Source organism: Chelon labrosus (genome assembly GCF_963514085.1).
Source record: "Chelon labrosus genome assembly, chromosome: 5".
Taxonomy (NCBI): domain Eukaryota; kingdom Metazoa; phylum Chordata; class Actinopteri; order Mugiliformes; family Mugilidae; genus Chelon; species Chelon labrosus.
Window position 1 is genome coordinate 24,346,059 of NC_140341.1, and position 22,471 is coordinate 24,368,529.

General features: G+C 40.4%; 1 protein-coding gene across 3 annotated transcripts in view; it reads left to right on the forward strand.

Moving 5' to 3' along the window:
* The window catches only part of pard3bb (par-3 family cell polarity regulator beta b), a 250,350-nt gene that overhangs the window by 215,667 nt on the left and 12,212 nt on the right, over positions 1-22,471 (forward strand). For all 3 annotated transcript variants that reach the window (XM_084544176.1, XM_084544174.1, XM_084544175.1), the window contains exon 23: positions 15,463-15,539. In XM_084544176.1, the coding sequence (XP_084400302.1) occupies positions 15,463-15,539 (77 nt within the window). The remainder of the gene's footprint in view (positions 1-15,462; positions 15,540-22,471) is intronic.

The following is a 22,471-nucleotide window of genomic DNA, read 5'->3' on the forward strand; positions in this document are numbered from 1 at the left end:
GGATCATTTCCATAATTGTTGGGCTGTCAAACCGTTTAAAATATGAGTTAATAAGTGTAACTAATGAGTTTTCTGCTCCAGAGCTGCCACTGATTTCTGAGTAATAGTTGCATTTTACAAGCAGCAAATGGCCTCACCTATATCCATGACTTTCTTACATGTGGTTTCAAATATGAAATGACTGTAAGCATTACCTCACAAGTATCTCCATGGATCTCTGTAGATAGATGCAGACATTGCTTTCCTGCATTCAAGTCACACCCTTTGTCCCTCAGTCTTCTCCCCCTAAGGTTTTTCTGGCACCGTAACATCACACTACTTTTGTGTTTGCTGCTCAGAGAGTATATGTTATTTAAAGATTATTAGGAAACATAAACATAGGGGATTTGAGCAATGGACAATACTGTTCTGGTGAGGACAGTCTCCACATTCAGAACAAGTGAAACACAGTCTTTCTCCTACTTTCTCTCCTTCACTGTAGGTTAATATTTATCCACCTCCAACTTTTTTATTAAGTAGCAGAGTAAGCTAATCCAGAGGAAATGAGAGGTGGAGGTTAGTCACCAAGGATTAGTCTAGTCCCAGGACATCAAACGTCCCATTCCCACCCAGGAGATAATCATAGCCACGTTAGCCAGGAAATTAAGTGACTGGCTTTGAGAGGGTCTCTAATCCCCGTCTTGCTCTCCTCTTACATTTCTCTTTCTTTCCCATCCGTTTTGTTTTCTCTAATTCTCTTCTCCTCCTCTGCCCATCCCCCTTCGACCCCACCTGGACTAGAGCTAAGCCCGCGTTCTCGACGATCTGCGGCAGATTGCTTGTGTCGGCAAGAAAACGTCCATCTTCAGTGTCTAGGATGGTATTTGATGGATGACACTTATCTTTTCTTGTACTGAAAGTAATATTAGACCCTTTCAGACAAATGGAACACTTTTCTCAGCTATGTCTCATCAAATGCGTCAGGGTTTTAAGAATCTCGAGTTATCAATGTGCAGGCATAAACCTAAAAAATATAGGATTGTTATTGCACCTAACAAAGCTAAGCCTTTCCAATACATTATTAAATGGTTAAAACATGTATTTCTATAGGTTTAATCTCTTTGTTTTTAACAGTTGGCTGTTAGAAAAGAGACATTTTCAAGAAGTCAGATAATATAGGTTGTGAAGGACTAAATGAATTCCTGCTTGTGTGTATTTGTGTTGGTTTGTTTTCATGTAGTATCCAGCAGAAAGAACAACTCACCATAGGCTCTGTGTGTTTATGCGCCTGTGCATATGTACAATATCTGTTCATGTATTCTGGTCCACATACTGAACAAAAGCGCAGCGTAGCAAGGGGATTGCTTCCTCTTTCCCAAGCATGTCATCTGGCACAAAAGCAAATATTGCCTTCATTTTCCACACTTCTTTCTCCACTTTCTCTTTTTTTCTTTTTCCTCGTACTGAGTCCATATCATCCGGTCACATGTACCCAGTCACACATATCATATACGCACTAATACAGCACATAAGCCAAAATTCAATATTGTAAGTTAGAGATATGTGTTTCTCATATGATCTAAAACAGACTTTATAAATGTAAAAAATAATGTCACAAAAAACGGACTCTAAAACAACTCAAAACACATTCCAGTGTAATTTGTTAGTTATGTAGTTTTGTTTATGTGATGTGTCGTACAGGTTTAGATCCTTTTTATTTAATTTCAAATTTTTAAATTTAAGGATAATATTACTTTTTCACTTGCACTGGTGAAAGGATGCTGGGCTTTCTTACAGTCCCACTGTTACCCTAATGGAAATTTTAGACTGGATGGAAATAGGTTGGAAAGAAAGACGGACAAACTGTGGAGAGGAAAAGAAAGAGAGCAGTGTAAAAAGAGAAACAACACAATCTAAAATATGTAGAGATGAGAGCAGTATGACGGAGGAGATAACAGGAGTGAAGAGGTCAAGACTTTCATGAAATTAAAATGAAGAAAAAAAACGCAAGAAATACAGGAAAAACCAAAAAGACTCTACAGCCATCGCTACCCCCCGACTGGAGCCAATCATCTGAAAGAGGAACCGAGTGTGTGCGAGAGGCTGAAGGAAATGTGCCACGTTCATCCTATTACAGCTCCATCATACCTGCCGCTGTAGCCACCTGCTCCCACCGTCACACAATCAGAAACACACACACACACACCAACAGAACTTATATTTCCAGTCTAGTACTCAGGTTCCGTACAGCCACATGCATGAATTCTCCCGTGCACATAGTAGAATTGTGGCAGTGCTGCTCTTATGTGCTTATGCTCTTATGCTAAGTCTTAAGAGATATCATAGAGAAATAAATAAATAATAGGAAAATCCACAAACATAAACCCGGCAGAGATTTTCCTGCCTGAAGCACTGATATTATAAAAATGGCAGAGCAGGTAAAAATTTACCCTGCTCTCATCTCTGCCTTCTCTCCCGTCATGTGCGTGTCTCTGTCAGGTAAGTTGTCTCCCCTTTAACCCCTGCCTTTTTCTGCTTCTCTGCTCTCTTCTACGCTCTTCCTTGGAATTCACCTGTCTTTGTTCCCCGTAATCCTCAAAGGGGGAACTTTTTTTAAGTCGGGAAGTTTGGGCTAGTGAAAAGGAGACACAGATTGAGCTTGGGGGGTGGAGGCTGAAGGATATAGTATCTGGGTGGCAGGGAGGAGGCTTAGACGGAACCAAATTATCTACCTTCACTTTTTTAGGCTCCCCATCTCCTCATCCTTCTCTCTGTCCCTCTGTATATTGCATCACCCCTGACTCTCTCTTCCTCTCTCTTTCTGTCCTCTTATCAACTCCCCACCTTGCACTTTCAAGGACGAGCTTAACTGTTAAGAACACTAAGGATTGGATAAACCTGTGTGTGTGTGTATGTGTGTTGGCTCTAAATGTGTGTGATTTTGTGTCTGTTCTAGCTATTATTTTTTCTCTGCATGTTTAATATGTGTCTATGCTTTTGCATGGGTGTGTACTTGGTATAATGTGTGCCCAAATGAGTATTGTGTATGTGTGTGAGTTCTCTGTGTATTTCTCCTATGACTTTGCTGCGGAGACTAATCCTATCCTCCCTGCTATCGCCTTACTTCCCCTCTTACTATCATTTATTTATCCCCATCTCTCTCTCTCTCTCTCTCTTCCCCACCACAGTCACAGTTTCCCCTTTCTCTCACTTTCATATACACCCCATGCTTTCCTCACCTTCGCTTCCTAGAGTATAAACTTAAATATAAAATATACACACACTTACAAAAATAGTTGCATTTCCAACTGGAAAAGTGCACAGCCAGCTCCTATTTCACTGTTTGTGTTATTCAGGCACAGCTCAGACTGTTAACAGATACACATAATGTGGACTCGATTCCTATTTAGAGACGGAAAGATGGCATCCAAAAAGAAAACGGTTCTTGGAAGTTTTCACACCTAACCAGTTTGTTTGTTTCGTGTGCATGTGTCTTTTTAGTTTGGTAAGGTTTAGGGTTGTAAAGGGGTGGAAAATTTCCGGTAAATTTCCAGAAACTTTCCATGGGAAGTTAAACTGGGGAATTTTGGAAATATTCCAAATTAGAAACTTTCCATGGGAATTATTGGGAATTATTGGGAATTTATGGGAATTTATGGGAATTATGGGATGACAATTGATGTATAAATTCTTGTATGGTTACAGAAAACCGTCTTGCAGGAGTCAGAAGAAACAGCATCAAATTTGAGGTAGCTACCACCATAATTAGCTAGCCTCTTAAATGGTCAATGAAATGAAAAATAGCTTTCATTTAGCACCTAACTTACCAGATAGTTAGCTACTGTATTAATACATTTTTATTTAATATTTGCAAGTTAAACATTAATAACGTTATAGATCAAATATATTAACCCCATGATATTATCAAAACTTACTTGACTTTATATAGTCCGCGGCCTCAAATGTGTGGCTTCAGTAGTCTTGTGCTTTGAGCTCAAAAGTGTGGCCTCCAGGCTTCAAGAAATCACCTGTGCATGTGATGGAGGAATGCACAGTGCATGTAGGGGGCGTGGCCTCAATAGCCCTGCAGTAAGCAGTGTGCTGTGTGCATGTGATTGAGGAGTGTACTTGCGTTAAATCTGGTTGTTTTAGCCAAGACTATGCTACAATATATTCCCCCCAACTATATTTAAGTTCCCTGTTAAGGGCCAACCTTCAATTTTGTAAATTTCTTATTTATTCCTGTTTATTCCCATATATTCCCGTTAATTCCCATTAATTCCCATATATTCCCGTTAATTCCCATGGAAAGTTTCCAACTTTAAAAAAAATTCCCGGAATTTTGCAACCCTAGTAAGGTTATAAAAAGTGTGAAAAATCTGTGTAAAAGCTGTCGATTGAACTCCGAGGTGGAATAAACAGCCCAAAGAAATTGTAGACTTTAGTGTTTGTGGCAAAACGTATGTGACTTTAGCATGTACCTAAAGTCTTATTAACTACCAGTAAATCAATCTACTGCTCATAAACTGTTGAAAATGCATTCTAATCTAACAGTACTGCACTAAATGTTAGCTTCATGAAGGTTATGGAATTCAGCATGTGTTTCAAATAACCGAGAGTTGTTGGTTCAAATGGGTTTTCATTTGGAAGGCTGTGGTTTGTGCTGCTATTAAATTGTATTGTGTTATACCAGCATGTGTTTCTTTTATTTTGACAACTCTTTTTGAGTCAGTGGGCTAGGCAAAATAATAGAAACACTTAAGTGTTTAATTAACTACAGTTTAACAGGACAATAGAGTAACCAATTTATCAATCCAAACAGGCAAGAATAATCCAAAATGATCACCCAGTTGAATTAGCACATTTCTGATACTGTTTCAACATAAACCATTTTGTGGAGGACTGTTATACACTGCCAGGCGCAAAAAAAGTCACCTCCAAAAAAAAAAAAGGTCACACACTCCAATATTTTGTTGGACCGCCTTTAGCTTTGATTACAGCACACATTGGCTGTGTCATTGTTTCAGTAAGCTTCTGCAATGTCACAAGATTTATTTCCACCCAGTGTTACATTCATTTTTCACCCAGATCTTGTATTGATGATGGGAGAGTCTGACCACTGCACAAAGGCTTCAGTATGGACATCGCCTCAATGGGGTTAAGGTCTGGACTCTGTGGTGGCCAATCCATGTGTGAAAATGATGCCTCATGCTCCCTGAACCTGAATCTTTCACAATTTGAGCCCCATGAATTCTGGCATTGTCATCTTGGAATATGCCCGTCAACATCAGGGAAGAAAAACTCCATTGATGGAATAACCTGGTCATTCAGTATATTCAGGTAGTCAGCTGACCTCATTCTTTGGGCACATAATGTTGCTGAACCTAGACCTGACCAACTGCAGCAACCCCAGATCATAGCACTGCCCCCACAGGCTTGTACAGTAGGCACTGGGCATGATGATGATTATCTGCCTCTCTTCTTACCCTGATGCACCCATCACTCTGGAACAGGGTAAATCTGGACTCACCAGACCACATGACCTTCTTCCATTGCTCCAGAGTCCAATCTTTATGCTCCCTAATAAATTGAAGCCTTTTTTTGTGGTTAGTTCCACTGATTAGTGGTTTTCTTAAGGCTACACAGCTGTTCAGTCCCAATCCCTTGAGTTCCCTTCACATTGTACGTGTAGAAATGCTCTTACTTTCACTATTAAACATAGCTGACTTCTACTGTTGTTTTTCTTTGATTTGATTTCACCAAACGTTTAAGTGATAGCCAATCACCATCAATCAGGATTTTTTTCCGACCACATTTCTTCCTGGAAGACGATGGTTCCCCACTATCCTGTGGATGTGTCTTTCGACATGGTTGTTGAGAAGCTACTCATTGCATCAGTTGGGGTTAAATAGCTTGTTGCCAGCTGAAAGGTAATCGCCCCCGCATTAATTATCCAATAGGAGGCTCGTACCTGTTTGCTTAATTAAATCCAGGTGATGACTTTTTGTTTGGCCAGGCTGTGTATTACTAAGCATTCGTTTTCACAAGTGTACCTAATGAACTGGCAAGTGAGTGGTAACCATACTAACCTTAGTAAGCCTCATTACATGAGTATAGGAGTGTTCCTTGATACATACAAAATATATTACTATATTATCTATACTTATTATACCAGAGATGTTTCTGTCCCACTTTGTATTTCCTTGGTTTCCAATAAAAAGTGAGTAAAACAAGTTAAACACGTCACTATTAATGATATATGAGTTTCTGCAGCAATCGCAACCAACAGTGCACACCAGAGAAGATAAATCGGGTGTATTAAAGCAAATCATCACCTGCTGTCTGTCACTGTAGTTTGATTATCTTATTTTAATTACAGCCCATGTGACTGTCCAAGTTTACTCCTGCTAGTTTGTTGGTAAAAAGCTGATAACAACACAGTTTGGTCCAGAAATGTAAGGCAGCACTGTATCATTTATTTTTCCCCTTGGCTCTCAGCAGGAAGACTGTGAACAGTTGACTCTTTGTTGGCCTTCTGATTGGTCTGCTGACCACCACCAACCAGAGGTCTGTTTTTTCCATTCTTGATTTTCAATGTTACTGTTTCTAAGCTGAACAAACAGTACTGCTGTGGGGGTCAATTCCCATTTAAAAATAAATAAATAAATAAATAAAAAAAATAAAAAAAAATTAAATCTGTAATAAAAGAGTCCAATGGAGTCTAAAGGGTAAGGTGGAGGCAGCTAATATTAGCAACTGTGGTAATGCTGGCAGACATTGTAAAAATTACACACGCTTGTCGACTGTACCTTTTTTTTTTTTGGATTCTGAAGTGTTTTAATGGTAACTAAGTTTACAGGGTTTCATCTGTTTACTATGGGAATGAACCCCTTATTTATCTAACCAAGCCACAGTAACATAGTAAATCGGGACTTGACAAAAGGTAGGACCGGAACCATAGTTTTAGTGGTTAGTCTTGGTCCTGGTTCATGTTATGGTTATGGTTATGGTTATGGTTAGAGTTCTGGATCTCATGTTTATTTCCTTATGGCAGGGGTGTCCAAACTACGGGCCTTGGGCCAACTGCGGCCTGGTTAATTGTTAATTGGCCCGCCGTAAATTCTAAGAATATAATTGAATATGGCCCACTCATGGAAGTTGCGCTTAGCTGTATTAACATAAGATGATCCTTTAATTCATCCCTCAGTGGGTGAAGCTACTGCCTTAAACAAGACAGCTTCTCCACAAAATAAGACAACGATATTAAGCAAAATTTTGTGATCAAAAATGGCAGAGCCAAAGGTATGCGAGATAGCAAGTGAGTGCAGAAACTTTAAATGGGAAAATGACTATTCCTTCATTTAAAATAAGGGGAACTGTGTCTGTGTGATATGCAATGAAACAGTTGCTGTGATGAAAGAGTATAAATGTATAACGACACTATGAAACCTACATTTACCTACATTTATTTGATTCTTAATGCGGTGGAGGTGAGGCGACCTGAGTGGCTCAATCCTTCGTATAGTCTTCTGCATGTGGCCTTATAAAGAAAAGTTTGGGCAACCCGGCCTAAATCGAAGGTAAACAACTAAAAGACTGTAAGTTAAAGCAATGCCCTATATAGTAACAAAAACAAATCTGCTTGTGTGTCTGCTGAAAGGTTGTTGTGATGCCACCATCTAGATAATTTTTAAATGCCATCTAACAAAAAGAGAATTTAATTTGATTGACTGGTCTTCTTTCTGATATGCACACAAGCAAACACACACGCAGTCTCTCCCACTCCCTCCCATATCTACACTAAATAAACGGGATGTGCTTTGCATTAAGTGGTATTAATAGCCGTATTCATGTGAGATGCTCTAAACTGCATGCTCTGGGGAAAATTGACCTTCTGTGGTCTTAATTGTATGAGAGGCTCAACAGTGCTGTGACATTTAACTGTGCTCCAGTCTTAATTCTTAGCCCTTTATTCTAGAGCTTTGCTGACATTTCAGTGGGAAGAGGTTTGAGAATAAAGATGCTTGGTGCTTCTTTGGTGTCGCAAACAAATAAACACATTTGCCCTGATTATTGTATTCTTTCCATTATCTTGCTCTGCCTCGCTTACAGTTTTGGCGGACAGTTTCGTTGTCTATCACCATCACTCTTTTTTCCGCCGCTCTCTGTGTCTGTCAGCGAAGCAGAGTGAGATTTTACAGCCCAGTAGCGCAGAGTGATCCAAATGGTGTTCTGCGTCTGGAAGAGGTTTCATAGGGTTTGTGATCAATAGCAGTGATTCAGCAATTACTTTGCCAGGTGCAAGTTCTGGTTGTGAAACTTTACTCTAAAGCCAACGCACTGGAGGATGAATCATATGGTATCATCATGCTCTGATCAGGTTTGTTGTAAGAGATCGGGAAATAAAAAAATAAATAATAAATAGTGCTATAAGTTGAGTGTTATGTCATCATTAAACTTAACATGTCCATTCTGAGCCAGGTTATTCAAGTAGTATACAGAAACTACTGCACATTTTATTTTTCTTAAACATTTTCGCTAGAATATATGTGGTGAGAGTCAACGTCGACAAGTCAATGACATAACACACAAAAACACAGTAGAAAGTAATATTTGCAAAAATGAAATCAGTATTCTTGACCTGAATACAGATTGTAGCATCTCTCACAAAGGAAGCTACGGAGGCTTTTCTGCAAGGTAATTACAGGTGTGACACAAACTACTGTCGGCTGTAGCCCATGTCAACACCGTAAACACCGTCAGTCTGACACTTCTAATCTGTGGCTCTTGCTCTGCCATAACTTGTGTCTCTCGCATGGTGCGTTAACTGACATCAAGGACAAAAAACACGCTCTACAACCACAGCAACAATGTCAACTAATATAAACAAATGAGCTTATCAATATTGTGCGCTGCAGATATGTATTGTCTATATAAATCGGCACCACCAGCAGTGCTTAATAGTACTTCACAGCATGTTGCAAGATGGGATAATGCAGTCAGGATTAAAAAAACAAAACAAAACAAAAAAATGCTATATCTCGCCCGGCGCCCGTGTTGTTATTGTCACGTGATCAGCGACTAGTCAACTTCCTGCTTTAAGCATCATGGCACAGCAGTAAAGTCAACTAGTCGGTACAACCCCAAGTACAGGAGCATGCTGCTTCTCTTTGTTGAAGTGGTTTTAGTCTGTTCTCCTAACCTGTAAATAAGCATATTTAAACGTATTTTACTTCAGACAAAAGAGATATAACCTCTGAGTTCTTTCGAAAATATGTCTCGTGGCCTCCTTTGGCTTATATGTAACAATGATTTCCTTCTGATATACTGCAGTTGACACTTGCAGGGTGAGTGTCTACTGTGTGGTCATCACAAAAATAATGATGAACTACAGAAAGACCTAATTTGAATAGCTGTTTGCGTGTGCAGAGGTGAGCCGCATGTTCTTCTGAGTGTGCTTGTCGACTCTCTTTCCTTTAGTGCTACTTTGTTAAGAGGCCGCAGTAATTAGCCTGAGAAAATTGATGGCTTTTCGCCAGCAGCTGCAATTACTGCTTTCTCTACAATGAATGGAAGGATAAATGGATGGGGGGAGGGCTGGTGTACAGTATTGAATGAAGGGATGGAGAATAGATAAAGACTGGGATACTACGATGGAGGTTAGCGATGACTGACCAGAAGGAAGGATGGTTTGGAGGTGTGGAAAGGAAATATGGAGTGCGCGTGGAAGATCGGGATGTGTGATTGCATAATGTCAATACTGCACGTATCCTCTCATTGGACTGAAAAATCTACTAACAGCAAAATATTTTGGTCTAAGTACTTGTCCCGACAGCTGTGATGCAGCTCAAGACTCAACCTGAGGAAGACCACTCTGAAACAAATAATTTGGCCTTAGATGATAAAGTGTGACAAAGCACTTTTCTGAAGTAAAGAAACGTGCACAGTGGCATTGGCTGTTAGATCCTGATGGATCATGTCTCGTAACTTATAATCAAGTAATTATGGGCCATGTGCATAAACGAGTTCAGGTTGCTTTGGACATGCTTATGGATCCTGCTGCTGTGTGATAAACAGACTGCATGTCAGTAATAAACTCGGAGAAGAGACTACAAACAGCTGTAAACAACAATTTTTTTGCACCGTGTGACAAACCTGAGTGCATCACACTGGAAGGCTTCTTCTAAAAATGGTCAGTTAGAAAGATGGTGGCTTTTGTTTTACATTTTCTCTCTAAGCATGCATCTTCTTGTAGCATGCTGAGTAATATTGGCTTCATATAGCTATAGTAGGTTTTGACAGAAAATGTTATAATAACAGATATAATTGCTATTTGATAATGTACATCTTATTACCAGAATTGTATGTTTTGCAGTCACAGGAGGTTGACACTAGTTTTCTAATAATAACCTGAATAATAGCCCAATCAGAATAAAAATACCTCATGTAATCATCTCACTGGCCCAATCTGACCAAATCAAAAAGATTTTTCATTTTCATTGAGAGTGGTGGTGTAAACCTTTAATAATCCATTTAATAGGAAAATATAACCATGTACAAAATTGGATCTGGATCATTTAAATCAAGTTGAAGAACTATTGTCCTTTTACATGTAGCCACACACAATGTACATACAGTATGTGGACACACGGCCATTGGATATTTCACAGACAGTCTATGCGACACACACATTTACACACACATACACCCACGAACACACCCGCACACACACAGGAACCGCAGGGAGATGTGTTTTAATTGAGTCAGCCCAAAGTGCTGGCTGAGCAGAATGATATGACTGATACGGATTAGAACCAGCCTTCCCTTATTCATCGATTTCTACAAGGGTGGGAGGCAGAGTGGGGGGCAAGATGGAGAGAGGACGAAGAGGGAGCAAAATCTTTTCCCTATTGATTTTCAGAAGGAGAAAATGACATTGGATGTGAAAGAATCCCACAAGCCCTTTCCACACGTCCGATCTTCTAGATGCAGATAAATCCATGTCTTTTGCTAGTAAAAAGGCGGTTAGGGAAGAAATGCTAAAGAGGGATTGAGCAGAAGGAAGGAGTTGCAAATTTGGGGAATAGTAATGGATAGAATGGGGAATGGGAGGTAGGGAAAGACGCAGGATGTAGGAGAAAGAACAGCGGTCTTAAGTAAGAGTTAGGGAAGGAGATTTAATAGTACTCAGAGGAACCCTTTATTTCACTTAAGGAGAGTTGGATAATGAAGGGAGAAGGTGAGGTGTGGACAGGGACAAGATGAGGAGGAGAAGATGAAGGGGGGTAGGAGAGTGTGATGGGGACGACGAGGACGGAGATGATGATGATGAAGTGTAGAAGAAGATAACACAAAGTGAAGAAAGAGACACTTCACATTTGGACTAAGTGGTCTCATTTAGGCAGCATGCATGTAACAAATACTCCATGTCGATCTAAATCCCTCTGAAATCCTTGAAACAGCTTGAGCGAAAAGGATGGGACACTGGAGCCATTGTGTGTGTGCGTGTGTATGTAAGAAAGGCCAAAGGAAAAGACTGCGTGTGTGTGTGTCAGAGCTGAAAGTGATGGGGTGCTGTGTTTTATGGGGAAATTGAAGGGTCTGTTAAAAGGAGAGAGATGAGCCCCTCTTACTGTGTGTGTCCCTGTGTAAGTCTGTGAGTGTGTGTCTGCTCCTTCTCCCCTCAGTATCAGTCTCTTCTGCTTGATTTCCACGCTCCCCTCTCTGCCTCTCCTCTGCTTGCTATGCCGTGAAATGGTTTTTCACTAGACCATTACCCCAACCAGTGCGCTACACTACTGCCACCGCCCTCTGTGAGTGAGAGGGAGTCTGTTTAAGTGTGTGTGTGTGTGTGTGTGTGTGCCTGGAGAGAAGGAACGGGGTGTGTCTGGCTGCGTACAGTAGCTGCATTTGAAAGGGAAAAATTGTGCATGTTTACTTTATGTGTGGAAAGAATGGATTGTGTGCACATTGGTACATATGTGTGGGGGGGGGGGTTACTTTATGTCCCACGCAAGCTGAGCTGTCATAGTGTTTGCCCTCCCCTGTAGTCCTGTCAAAGTTGTCTTCTTACATCTAACATTCCTCTCTCTCTCTCTCTTTGTCTCTCTGACACACACCAGCAGCTACAGACGAACTAGTATAAGCAGCAATAGCTGTAGCCAGTGGATTATTGAGCTCACAGCCAACCAAGGAATCTAGCTCTGTCTGAATGGTTTTTGGAACTGTCATATTTTCAATCCTAAGCATCTTTCGGGATATTGTTGCGAAAAAAGGACTTCAAAGCATAAAATATACACACAGCATACTGTAGACTCACTTAATCACCATTTCTAATTGCAATTGTATTAATTCACTTGTTTAAAACGACATTTTAGTGTTGAACACTAACCAGTTCTTGTATTTATTCCAATGTTGCTCCATCTATAAACACAACTATATCACTGTTGAATTGCAAATACAGTATGTATACACCACTGTTGAAACAAGCAGTTTTTCTAAGTCTGGCCCCGTTCAGACCTTGCATTAACATCCTGGGAAATCCAATTGCAACCTCACCTTAAAATATGATCTCAATTTTTTCTGTTACTCCTGCAAACGTTGACACTGCATGGAAATAACGCTGCATATGGAATTTTGTAGAGTTACCGTTATAATCTGAGTTTTGCAAAGATCTCTAAAATAACTAACGTCGGTGCAGAGATGGATGAATTAATAATGAGTTAACACATGTGCTTTCAGTTAGATAGAGAGACTTCATAGCTTGTTCCAAAATATGTTCCATTTCCCCAAGTCATCATGCTTACCCAACAAACAGCTGTTCACAATTCTAATACAGCAGTTCTTCCGCGCAGCAAATGATGTTGATGTTTATTTGTATACAGAGTGTGAAATTGAGATTGGACCTCGATGTTTTCACACCTAGTTCGTTGTTCCAAAACTGGGAGTGTTTCCCCCCCTAGGTCAGTTTGTGTGGGCTGGTGTGAATACAGTTATCTCACTGCGTTCTGGATCAAATCAACTGAGCTGAGACTGATTAGGTTGCAGTGAGAACACACGTCGCCCAATACCCCAATATGACTGCTGTTTATAAGCTTATAATTATGTAATCAAAGAGTTTACCTGATGCATCTTTGGAAGAGTTACTGTTTTGTGAAGATGTCGTTTCATGCCTCCAGAGGGTGTCTTCTCCTTTTAATGTGTCTGGCAGCAGCAATGCACCTTCTGAATTCTCATACTAATCATACTAAACTTGTTGCTCATATACTGATCACTGGTACATCAACCACATCATAGTAATAAATGTGAGAGTCCACATTTGTTGCTAATGCTAATTGTTTGCTAACTTGCCAGCTAAATTACAACTAATCACAAAACTGTTTGCTGGCATAGTACTGAAGATGTGTCACAACTTTCTGAGTTTCCCTTTGAGCATAATTTGAACATACTTGCCTGCTCTCTATACTCTCCCTAGCTTGCACACACGCCCATTCATAATGCTCTCAAATGTTTGTGTTGACTCAGTTTTTGCCACCACACACTAATCTGCTCTTGATCTGTGTGTACAGAAACACAGAAAGACACACATTTGAGCAAAGGAGAACCAAATCACATACTCGCTCTACTACTGAGAGATGGACGCTTTTGGTTTTTCCCATTATCTTTTGCGTGTGTGATTATCTTTTGTAATCCCGTAAAGAAGTCTCTATGAAAGCTATCTTTCGACTGCATTGCTTTCCTCCATCTCCGACACCTGCCTCCCTCTTTCATTTATTTTCTCATCACTCCTCCACTCATGACTCTGCTTTTCCCCCTTACTCATCTCTCTCACCTCTCGGATGATGCAGTTATTCGCCCCCTCTCATCTCTCACCCCTTTCACTCCCTCTAGTTCCCTCTTTTAACATCTTGTTTAAATCGTGACGTTAACGTCCCTTTCACCACCCCACTCTGTCGCCCTCGCCTTCACCCCATTCACTCCCTTGTTTTATAATTCACCTCTCATCTCTTTTCTCTCCCTTTGCCGCTTCTCAATGGCTTCGTAATATCCGTCCTCCTCTCTATATCTCCCTCACCTACTCTCTCTAACTCATTTACTTCGCATTCATTCTGTCTCTCTTTCCTCCTTTCTTCTCCACCTAATGCCTTTTCATTCTTTTGCTCCACCTCTCTATTCCCTCTTAATATCCCACCGTCTCTCTACCTGAGAGATTGAAGCTATAAAGACAGGTGTTCAAAAGAAAGCAGGGCCAGCAAATCTGTTTTATATGCCTCGTGGCATTATTCCCTGGAATGCAGAGAGACAGAGAAACAGAAGTGGTCTGTAATATCTTATTCTCAGCTCTTCAAGGAGAGAAAAAGAACCTAGATTTCTATAAAACCTTCAGCCTTTTGTCTCCACCACTTGGAACACACACATGATTTAACACCTTTTTTTTTTTTGTGAGAACAGGGTGTACCCCCTACTTTTACAGGACATTATAGCTCCAAAATGTTTCAGGTGACATATAGTAATGTCCTTTCTCTCCTACCACAATGTACTTAAAGAAATAGTTATGTGTTAGGCAATTTTACCCAATAGAAATGTGAATTATCAACAAAAGCACCATTTCACGGTGGCAAAGGTGCGATAGACTTCATTCAATGGGCTGATTCAGAACCTCAACATTACACACACCCTGAAGAGATTGTATAATGCTGCATGCAAGTTTTATTTTTATTGTTAAACTTTAGCGTGTACGGAGAGTCACTCAGTCACCTGAATCATATCTCACTTTCTCAGCCCACAGTATACTGAAATGACTCTCATTTACAGTATTCAATGTGCCTTACAGAGGAAAATGGCTTGTGTATATGTCTGCACGTGTGCGAGTTAATGGAGCGCGTTGACGTTTGGGGTTTAGCTGGCTTCTTTTAGGAGCGCCACGGCAGCTGGAATCTCCCCTCTGAATAGACCGGGATAATCTGCGAGAGGGAGAAAGTGTGTGTGTGTGTGAGAGCGTGCACGTGCTTGTGTGTCGAAGAGGCAAATAAAGAGGAATGAGAAGAAGTGGGGGAAGAGAAAACAAGATGTGAGGGTTAAAAGCAGAAGGAAGTAGGAGAGATTGAACTGTCAGCAGCTTGCCTTAATCTTTTATACATATAAATGGAGATGAGCCATGAAACTGTATGCGCGTGACTCTGTTTGTATGTGCATTTCCGAGAAAGACAACTCTATTCCTGTTTTTAAGTAACCTAATCTAGGAATGAGACCCCCTCTACCCTCAAAAACCCTTGGAACACTGAAACTCTAACTTAAATCCCTAATAACTAGCCTTTGTCAAAATTACCCTTGTATCACAAACACAGAATGCAAGGGGCTTATGGGTGTACGTTGCACATACTTAGGCTCACAGTTTAGTAGTTTATCCATGTAATTTAACCTGTTTAATTTTGCACTTTTAAGTACCCCCACAAACTAACTATTTGTTTTTTTCTTCTCCAGATACCAGGCAGAGGGCCAGATCATCGGCTGGCACCACGATATGAAGAGGTGGAACGTCAGTATGCCTCCTTACCAAGGTACTGCGTCTTGTCCTCCTATCTCCTTGGTCAGACCTTGCATTAACATCTCTCCTTGGCAGTCCTATCTCCCAATCACAACTGGCCAGCTTTAAGTACCTGTGGTCACACCTGACATTAAAGTGCGTCTCCACGTGCGTCCGTATCCAGCACTCAGTTTCGTGCACTGTATGCAAATAAACACCGACATCGTTTGGGGTGCAGTAGAATATTGAAACATCTGCTCCATCTGCTATCTCTAATGGATCGCTTGCGCTATATCAGAACCACGTAGGGTGCTATTTTGTTGTGTGTGCCTCGTGACCTGGGGACATGAGACATATTTTGGAACAAGCTGTGAAGTCTCTCTTACTCACTGAATTAATGTTAATTTATTGTTGGTTATAACATAACTACACACTCCTTAATCATTAACGTTTTTCAATGATAGAAAAGTAGCCCACACATATTAAATCATATCATTAGTTAATTCTTGTTTAGATTTATTTTTGAATTAGTTAACAGTTATGGGACAGAATATTTTAACAGGCTCTCATTGCTAATGAACAGACATCACTTATGGTGCTTTTTCCTTTTCTGGTGATCAGTTATAATAGCGGATGTGTGTTTTTTTTCTAAATGAATTGCTCTCCTCTTCTTTTTCTCCTCTTCTCTAATTAAATCTGCTTAATCTGTCTTTCTTCCCGAGTGTCTCTGGAGATCTCTGTCTCAGCCAGGAACTCACCTTACCCCCTCCCGAGAGAACACACACTGAGATAGGATTGAAATCTGATCCCTCAATCCTGGATCTGCTTCCCCACCAAAACCTTCTTTGGCGTATGCTCCGTTAGAAGTTTTTTAAAGTCTCTCCGTCTCATGTCTTAACTCAGCAACTAAGTGAGTGGACGCAACTAAAATGCCTTTTGGAACCACTCACTTGTTACTGAACTGGTTGGTGAACTTTTTAATACTTAACTTCCACCAGTTGAACTCATTTCCATGAATGTTCTCTTGAATCTTTACGGAGAAGATGTATTTTAAATTGAGGAAATGATTTTGTGCTTGATCATTGTTTTCAGTGACCTTATGTGTCATGTTGTAATAATGAATTTTCAGCATCTCATTTGTGTTGTCTTGTCCATTGAAGTATAGTTTGTCAGCTTCTTTGCGAGAAAGTATTTTCAGACTGTTGAAAACCCAACAGTCAGGCCACAGAAGAGACACTGTAGGTCTGGATTTGACCATCAAACGAGCAAACGTAACGACCCAACTATTTCTGGGCAGCATGTGTTAGCCTACTGCCCAGTACATTGTTTTGTTATCCTCCCTGGACAGCGTGAAATATTGCTAACATTAGCCAACATAAGAACAATAACAGCTTTCTGAGTTTATTAATCAATTCTTGAAAGATTCTTCCCATTTATTTCTCATTATGTGTTTTGTGATGTAGTCAGATAAATACTCTGTTCCTGAATGGCCACAGTTGTATAAACGTTTGAAACGTGTATAGAACCACAGCTGTTCACTGACCATTTAAACATGTTGGCCTCAAAGCGAAGCACAGCCGCAGACACACTATATTCTCCAACCATCAGTCACTCCCAGTCTCTCAGCATCTCATTTTTCATTTGCAACTTTGCCACTTTCTCTTCCTGGAAGGCCTCGACTTGAATCCTCCGCTCTTTAACTCTTTTACATCTCTACATTTTCTTTTCCCCCAGGTTCCCCTCTCTCCAGTCCCTCTCTCCTCCCCTCCCTTTTTTTCTAAACCCCATGTCTTGCTCCATTTGATATTTCCTTTTTCCTGGCCGTTTTAGGTGAACAGTCCTGCAGCGTATTCAGACGGTCTTTTAACTGGCCAGATATCGATGTATCATAAATTCCTGTCTAAAAATACAACTTTTTTTAAGTGAAAACAGAAGTGTCAACTTTAGCAGTAAGAACACAAAGTAGTTGTTACTCGCTTCTTCTCACCTCATTTCATCTTGCTTCTAACTACCAACACCTCAGCAGACTAAATGTTTGTGTGTTTGTGTTACTGAGAGAAAGAGAGAGAGGGGGATTGAGTAGGTAAGCTAAGTGGAATGACAGACAGAAGTTTAGAACGTAAGAAAGTTTATAGCCAGGTTCCCACCCTTGTTAAAATAGTGAGGGATGGCTATTTCACACCTCTTCTGTTTGTGTGTGTGTGTGTGTGTGTGTGTGTGTGTGTGTGTGTGAGTGTGACAGAGAGAGAGGGAGAGGGAGATTGAGAGTGTCTGTGTGTGGGTGATGACTTTGGCAGATGGGAGCAAGAACAGTGATGATAGTTTTGAGGTCTGGCTGTGGTATCTGAAAAGCCTTGGGAAATTGGACACACACACACTCACATACAGTACACCCTGTCTCTGTTTCCACTTACAGACATGCACTGTAAATGCTGTGCCAATTTTACATGTACTCATCACGTTTGAGAAGGACCGCCTACTGTGCCTACTTACAGCCTGCTAACAGTTCAGAAACCGTATGACATTTAAGCATACTGTGTAACATACAAATGCAAACTAGGAGTTGGTGTTATGATTCTGTCACTTTTAAGTAGAAGATCTGATTCTGAAGAGACACCTCGCCGTGTTAAATGTGCTGGAAACTGCTTTGACCTTTAAATTAGAGAACTGCTTTCCATTTGCGAATGAGATAGACAGCCTTCTACTGTATGTACTGTACATAATGCTGGAGATGCCAAGTCTTACATGGCAGATGCCAAACATTATGCAAGCATCACACTGCTATCCATAACAGCTGCTCATATCTCAGTCAACATGAAAGTTTTTCACAATGAACTCACCAGTTTGAAAGTAAATGCAAAAGTAATTACTGAATGGACATATAAACCCAATAAGGCTTCCCTTTTCAGTGGTTCTGTCAGAAAGGGGGCGTTCTCTATTTTTTTGCCTTCCTCCCTCCACGCTCTTTCTCTGTCAGTTAACTGCGGAGATATTTCAGCATCTAGAGAAAGGGATCATGTTTGGAAACCACATCCAGGCTGTTGACCTTATGAAAACATATTATTTTGCCACTGGCCCAGAAATAGCTGGCAGGCTATGTGTATCTAGTGTCTGCATGCCTTGTACACCTGGATGTGTGCTCGTAGGCGTTTCCATCATGTTTGCGGGGGTGCACGTGTGTATTGGTGAGCGTGTGTTAATATTATTTCCAAGCAAGGCTAGAAATTGCCGTGGGGCTGCTTAATCAGGTACTGTACGTTTGGTTAACTCAACATCGGTTAACTGGTTAACTGGAGTATATTGTGTGAGAGAGTTGTGTGTGTGCGTGTGTGTGTCCTGTGAGACAAGATTTTGATGGCTCTAAAATTAAAACATGACCCAGCAGTGGATGATGTTTCCCTGCCTAAAGCACAAACACTTTACCAAACAAACTGTCAGCAAATGTCACTGCTTGAAATAGAGAGGATTCTGTTAAGCTTTAGCATATGGGATATTTTGCTAAATAATAAATACAGTATTGTAAAAATAATGCACATGCTCGGCAGTTCTTTTTGCCAGAGAAGTTACATCTAATTTTACATTATATATAATTCACACCCATTTGATTTTGTAGTGATGATATATTTAAACTAAACTCCCAGATTACTCACAGTTTAATGCTATCTAATGGTAAATATTTATTCAAATGATTTATTCAGCAGCTTGCAACCTATGCGAACATTAATCACTTCACTTGCTCATGCATCTACTTCTTAATCATCTGTGGTAAGAATTCATTAAATAGCACTCTAAACTTTCTTACTCTTTTATTTTTTTCTTAAAACATGAGAAGTGTAGGGAAACACTGATGCCGCAGTGAAGGAAGACTAAAATCCGAAACAATATTACCTCCTGATCCTGTCCATTCCACTTGGTCTCATTGCAGTTATTACATAAATAAAGGATGTGGTACAGAGTAAGAACGCTGCTCTGGAGTCCACACTCTCTCTATACGTATGACAACCAGTTTGAATTTTACAGATGTTCGTTTGGGACTAAGATTAGAAAGGGGCACTTGTGTTTTTGACTGAATTGTTCATTCTCTTTGCACACATGACAAAGAGAATGATAGGAAACAGGAAAATCTGGGTTAGCATGGACCCTCAGAAGTTGTAGTTGTAACTGCTGTCTAATTTTGAGTTGGTGTATCAATGTACATCTGTTTGAAAGAACTCTGATTTGTCCTGTATGCATACGTGCCCGTTATGTGAATGACTGTGTCAGCACCCGTGTGTGTATTTGACTGTGTGTGGGTGTGTGGGTGTGTGGGTGTGTGGGGGTGTGGGGGTGTGTGTGTGTGTGTGTCGGTCACTCTGAGGTCAGTAGATGGCTATCAGAGTTTGTGTATGGTCAACATTAGCAGGTTGCGCCCCTACCATATGTGCACCATTACTAAACCATTTACACATTCTTTCTCTCCCTGCGTACTCATACAAAGAGAGCGGAGGTCTCGTGTTATTCTTTACGTTAGAAAGCATAGCAAAAGGAAAGGAAAGTGGGACATAAACAGACAAAGAATCACTTTTGTGCTTCAGGATATTTTTCATCATTAGCATAGAAAATACTCCTTATTTTTTTTGTGTCCACTGCAGGAATCAAGAACGAAAGTACACTTTGAGTTTCATATTTAAGGCCGTTTTCAGCAACTACTTCATGGACTACTATCACATGAGGAACCTTGATTGGTCCAGCATCAGTAATTACAGCGTCTACTGAAATCTACTGTTTCATACAAACACTGGTGAAACTTTAACCATGCAAAACTCCTGGTAACATTCAAAAAATGCCTTAGAAAAGGAAATATTACACAGAGAAGTGGGCTGACAGGGAAATCCAAGCTTTATCACTTCAGCATTCATACTGGCAATGCAAATGCTTTGAAGGTATAGTTAACCTCAGCAAAGCCCCAGAACCGAGTCAGAAACCACCTACGGTCAGATCAGATAATTTCACATCACCAGCTCAGCTTAACTAATAACAATATTATATTCAATATTAAAATATTTCATCAAAAAAGAGAAAAGGAAAGAGTGAAAGAAATTGGTTTATATCATATCCATAAAGCAACTCACATCCCCTCCACCTGCCTTTGTTGGTGTTTAGTGTCATAATTTTCCTTTATTATCCTGTATTTGTGTTCATATCTGCTTTTGAAGAATTCATACTTCTGTATGTGAGTTTCAAGGCAAACTTAGTACAATGGGAATACTTCATTGTGCTCTCCAAGGGTTGCCGTTGATAACAACGTTCGGTTGTTCAAAACACAGCCATGACCCAATTGGATTAGCCAAACACCCTTTCCGATTTGTCCTCGTTATTGCCCTTATAAGATTAAAAAGAGCCAATCAGATTTGCTGTTCAGGTTTCTGGAGAGACTGTCACTTCCTCATGATAATGCTGATTAGATGATTAGTAATTAGAAAGCAGATGTTGTACTGTGCCTTGTTTTCTGTCTCCTCATTTATTTGCCTCGACTTCCTGCCATTCTTTGAAACGCTTTCTTTCTGCCCCTGGAGTTTTTTTTTTTTCCTCTCTCTCTCTGAATTTGGGGTGAAAAAGGCATTGTTGAATAACATTTCACAGAGAGAAGTGAAATGAGAATGTCTCTCACTTCTCTTTCTGTTTCTTTCTCCCTCCATCTCTCTTGAGAAGACCTCCCAACCAGCCCTGAGAGTTTCCCAGACCACTTTACAACTGCTGCACAATCCGACCCATTGTCCAGTTGTTTTTCTGTGTTTCTCTGGACCCATCGAGCCTCTGCTTGTTTGTCAGCCATGTAGGGGACTGAAAGAAAGACCCTGCCTCCTCCCCCTCCTCCCGTTCACTCTTTCTCCCTTGACCCTGTCTTGTTCCTTACTTGTAGTGTTTCTGATGTTTTCACTCGTTGGCACTTTAAAGAGTTTTGGTCCAAGCTTTGATCTTGATCATGGACTCTAAAATGTTGGGTTAGAGTTAGAGCAGAACCAGCAGGTGAGTATGACAGGAGTATGATATGCTTTCTCATGTATGGGCCCCGGGGTGAGGGAGGAAGTCTTTCTTTCAGGTCCCAGTCGGTAAATGTTTAACAGCTTTTTGAGGTATCCTGTAGTTGAACTAATGTTAAGTGATACTTTGCTCATGTGGAGTGAAGACTTTGGTTCGCTAGAAGTTGTGAAATTCACACATATTGTTCATTTTGTGTATCGTAGCATATTACAATCCTAAATAATTAGCACGAAAGAGAGAAAATGTGACAATACACATAACACAAAGTTAAAATTCACCACAAATTTAACCATGCATTATTCATTTAATACTCATTTGATCATTGGTATCACATCTTCCCATCTGCATTCGGGGCAGTCATTTGCCTGCACTTTACCGCAGTTTATCAATCATCAGTGGGAGAGAAATACATTATGGCATAATTACACTTTGTTATTTACATGTGTCTGAAGAACAAGAAGATGGACTGTGGTTCATACATTTCAACAGTTGCAGCTGTGAAATGTTAACATCTGGCAGCGGTCTAATGACCATCTGTCGTCCCTGTGCGGCTCAAGAAATTCTCCACTTTCAAAGTTGTATTGCACAGTTAAATGATAATGAAATGTGTTTGTGCATGCATCCCAAGTTCCTATTCTCCATTACATAAACTGTAACATGCAGCATTGTGAGTGTGTGTAGACTTTGAACTCCAGTTATTTGATGAAATACAGGGAAAGCAGCATAAATTATCACGATGATGAATGAATCAGCTGAAACAGGAAACAGCTCATATTACTCCAACGAGCAGTAAAAATAAAGCAGTGAGGCTGTAGAGGTCATGTTTGAATCGATGTACACATTCACCTTCACTTCCATCCGTGGCCATGCTTGTGTCTGTGCTGGGGTTTGTCCCAGCTCCCTTTTACAACCGCTAATTCAAAACGCCTCATCATGTTCCAA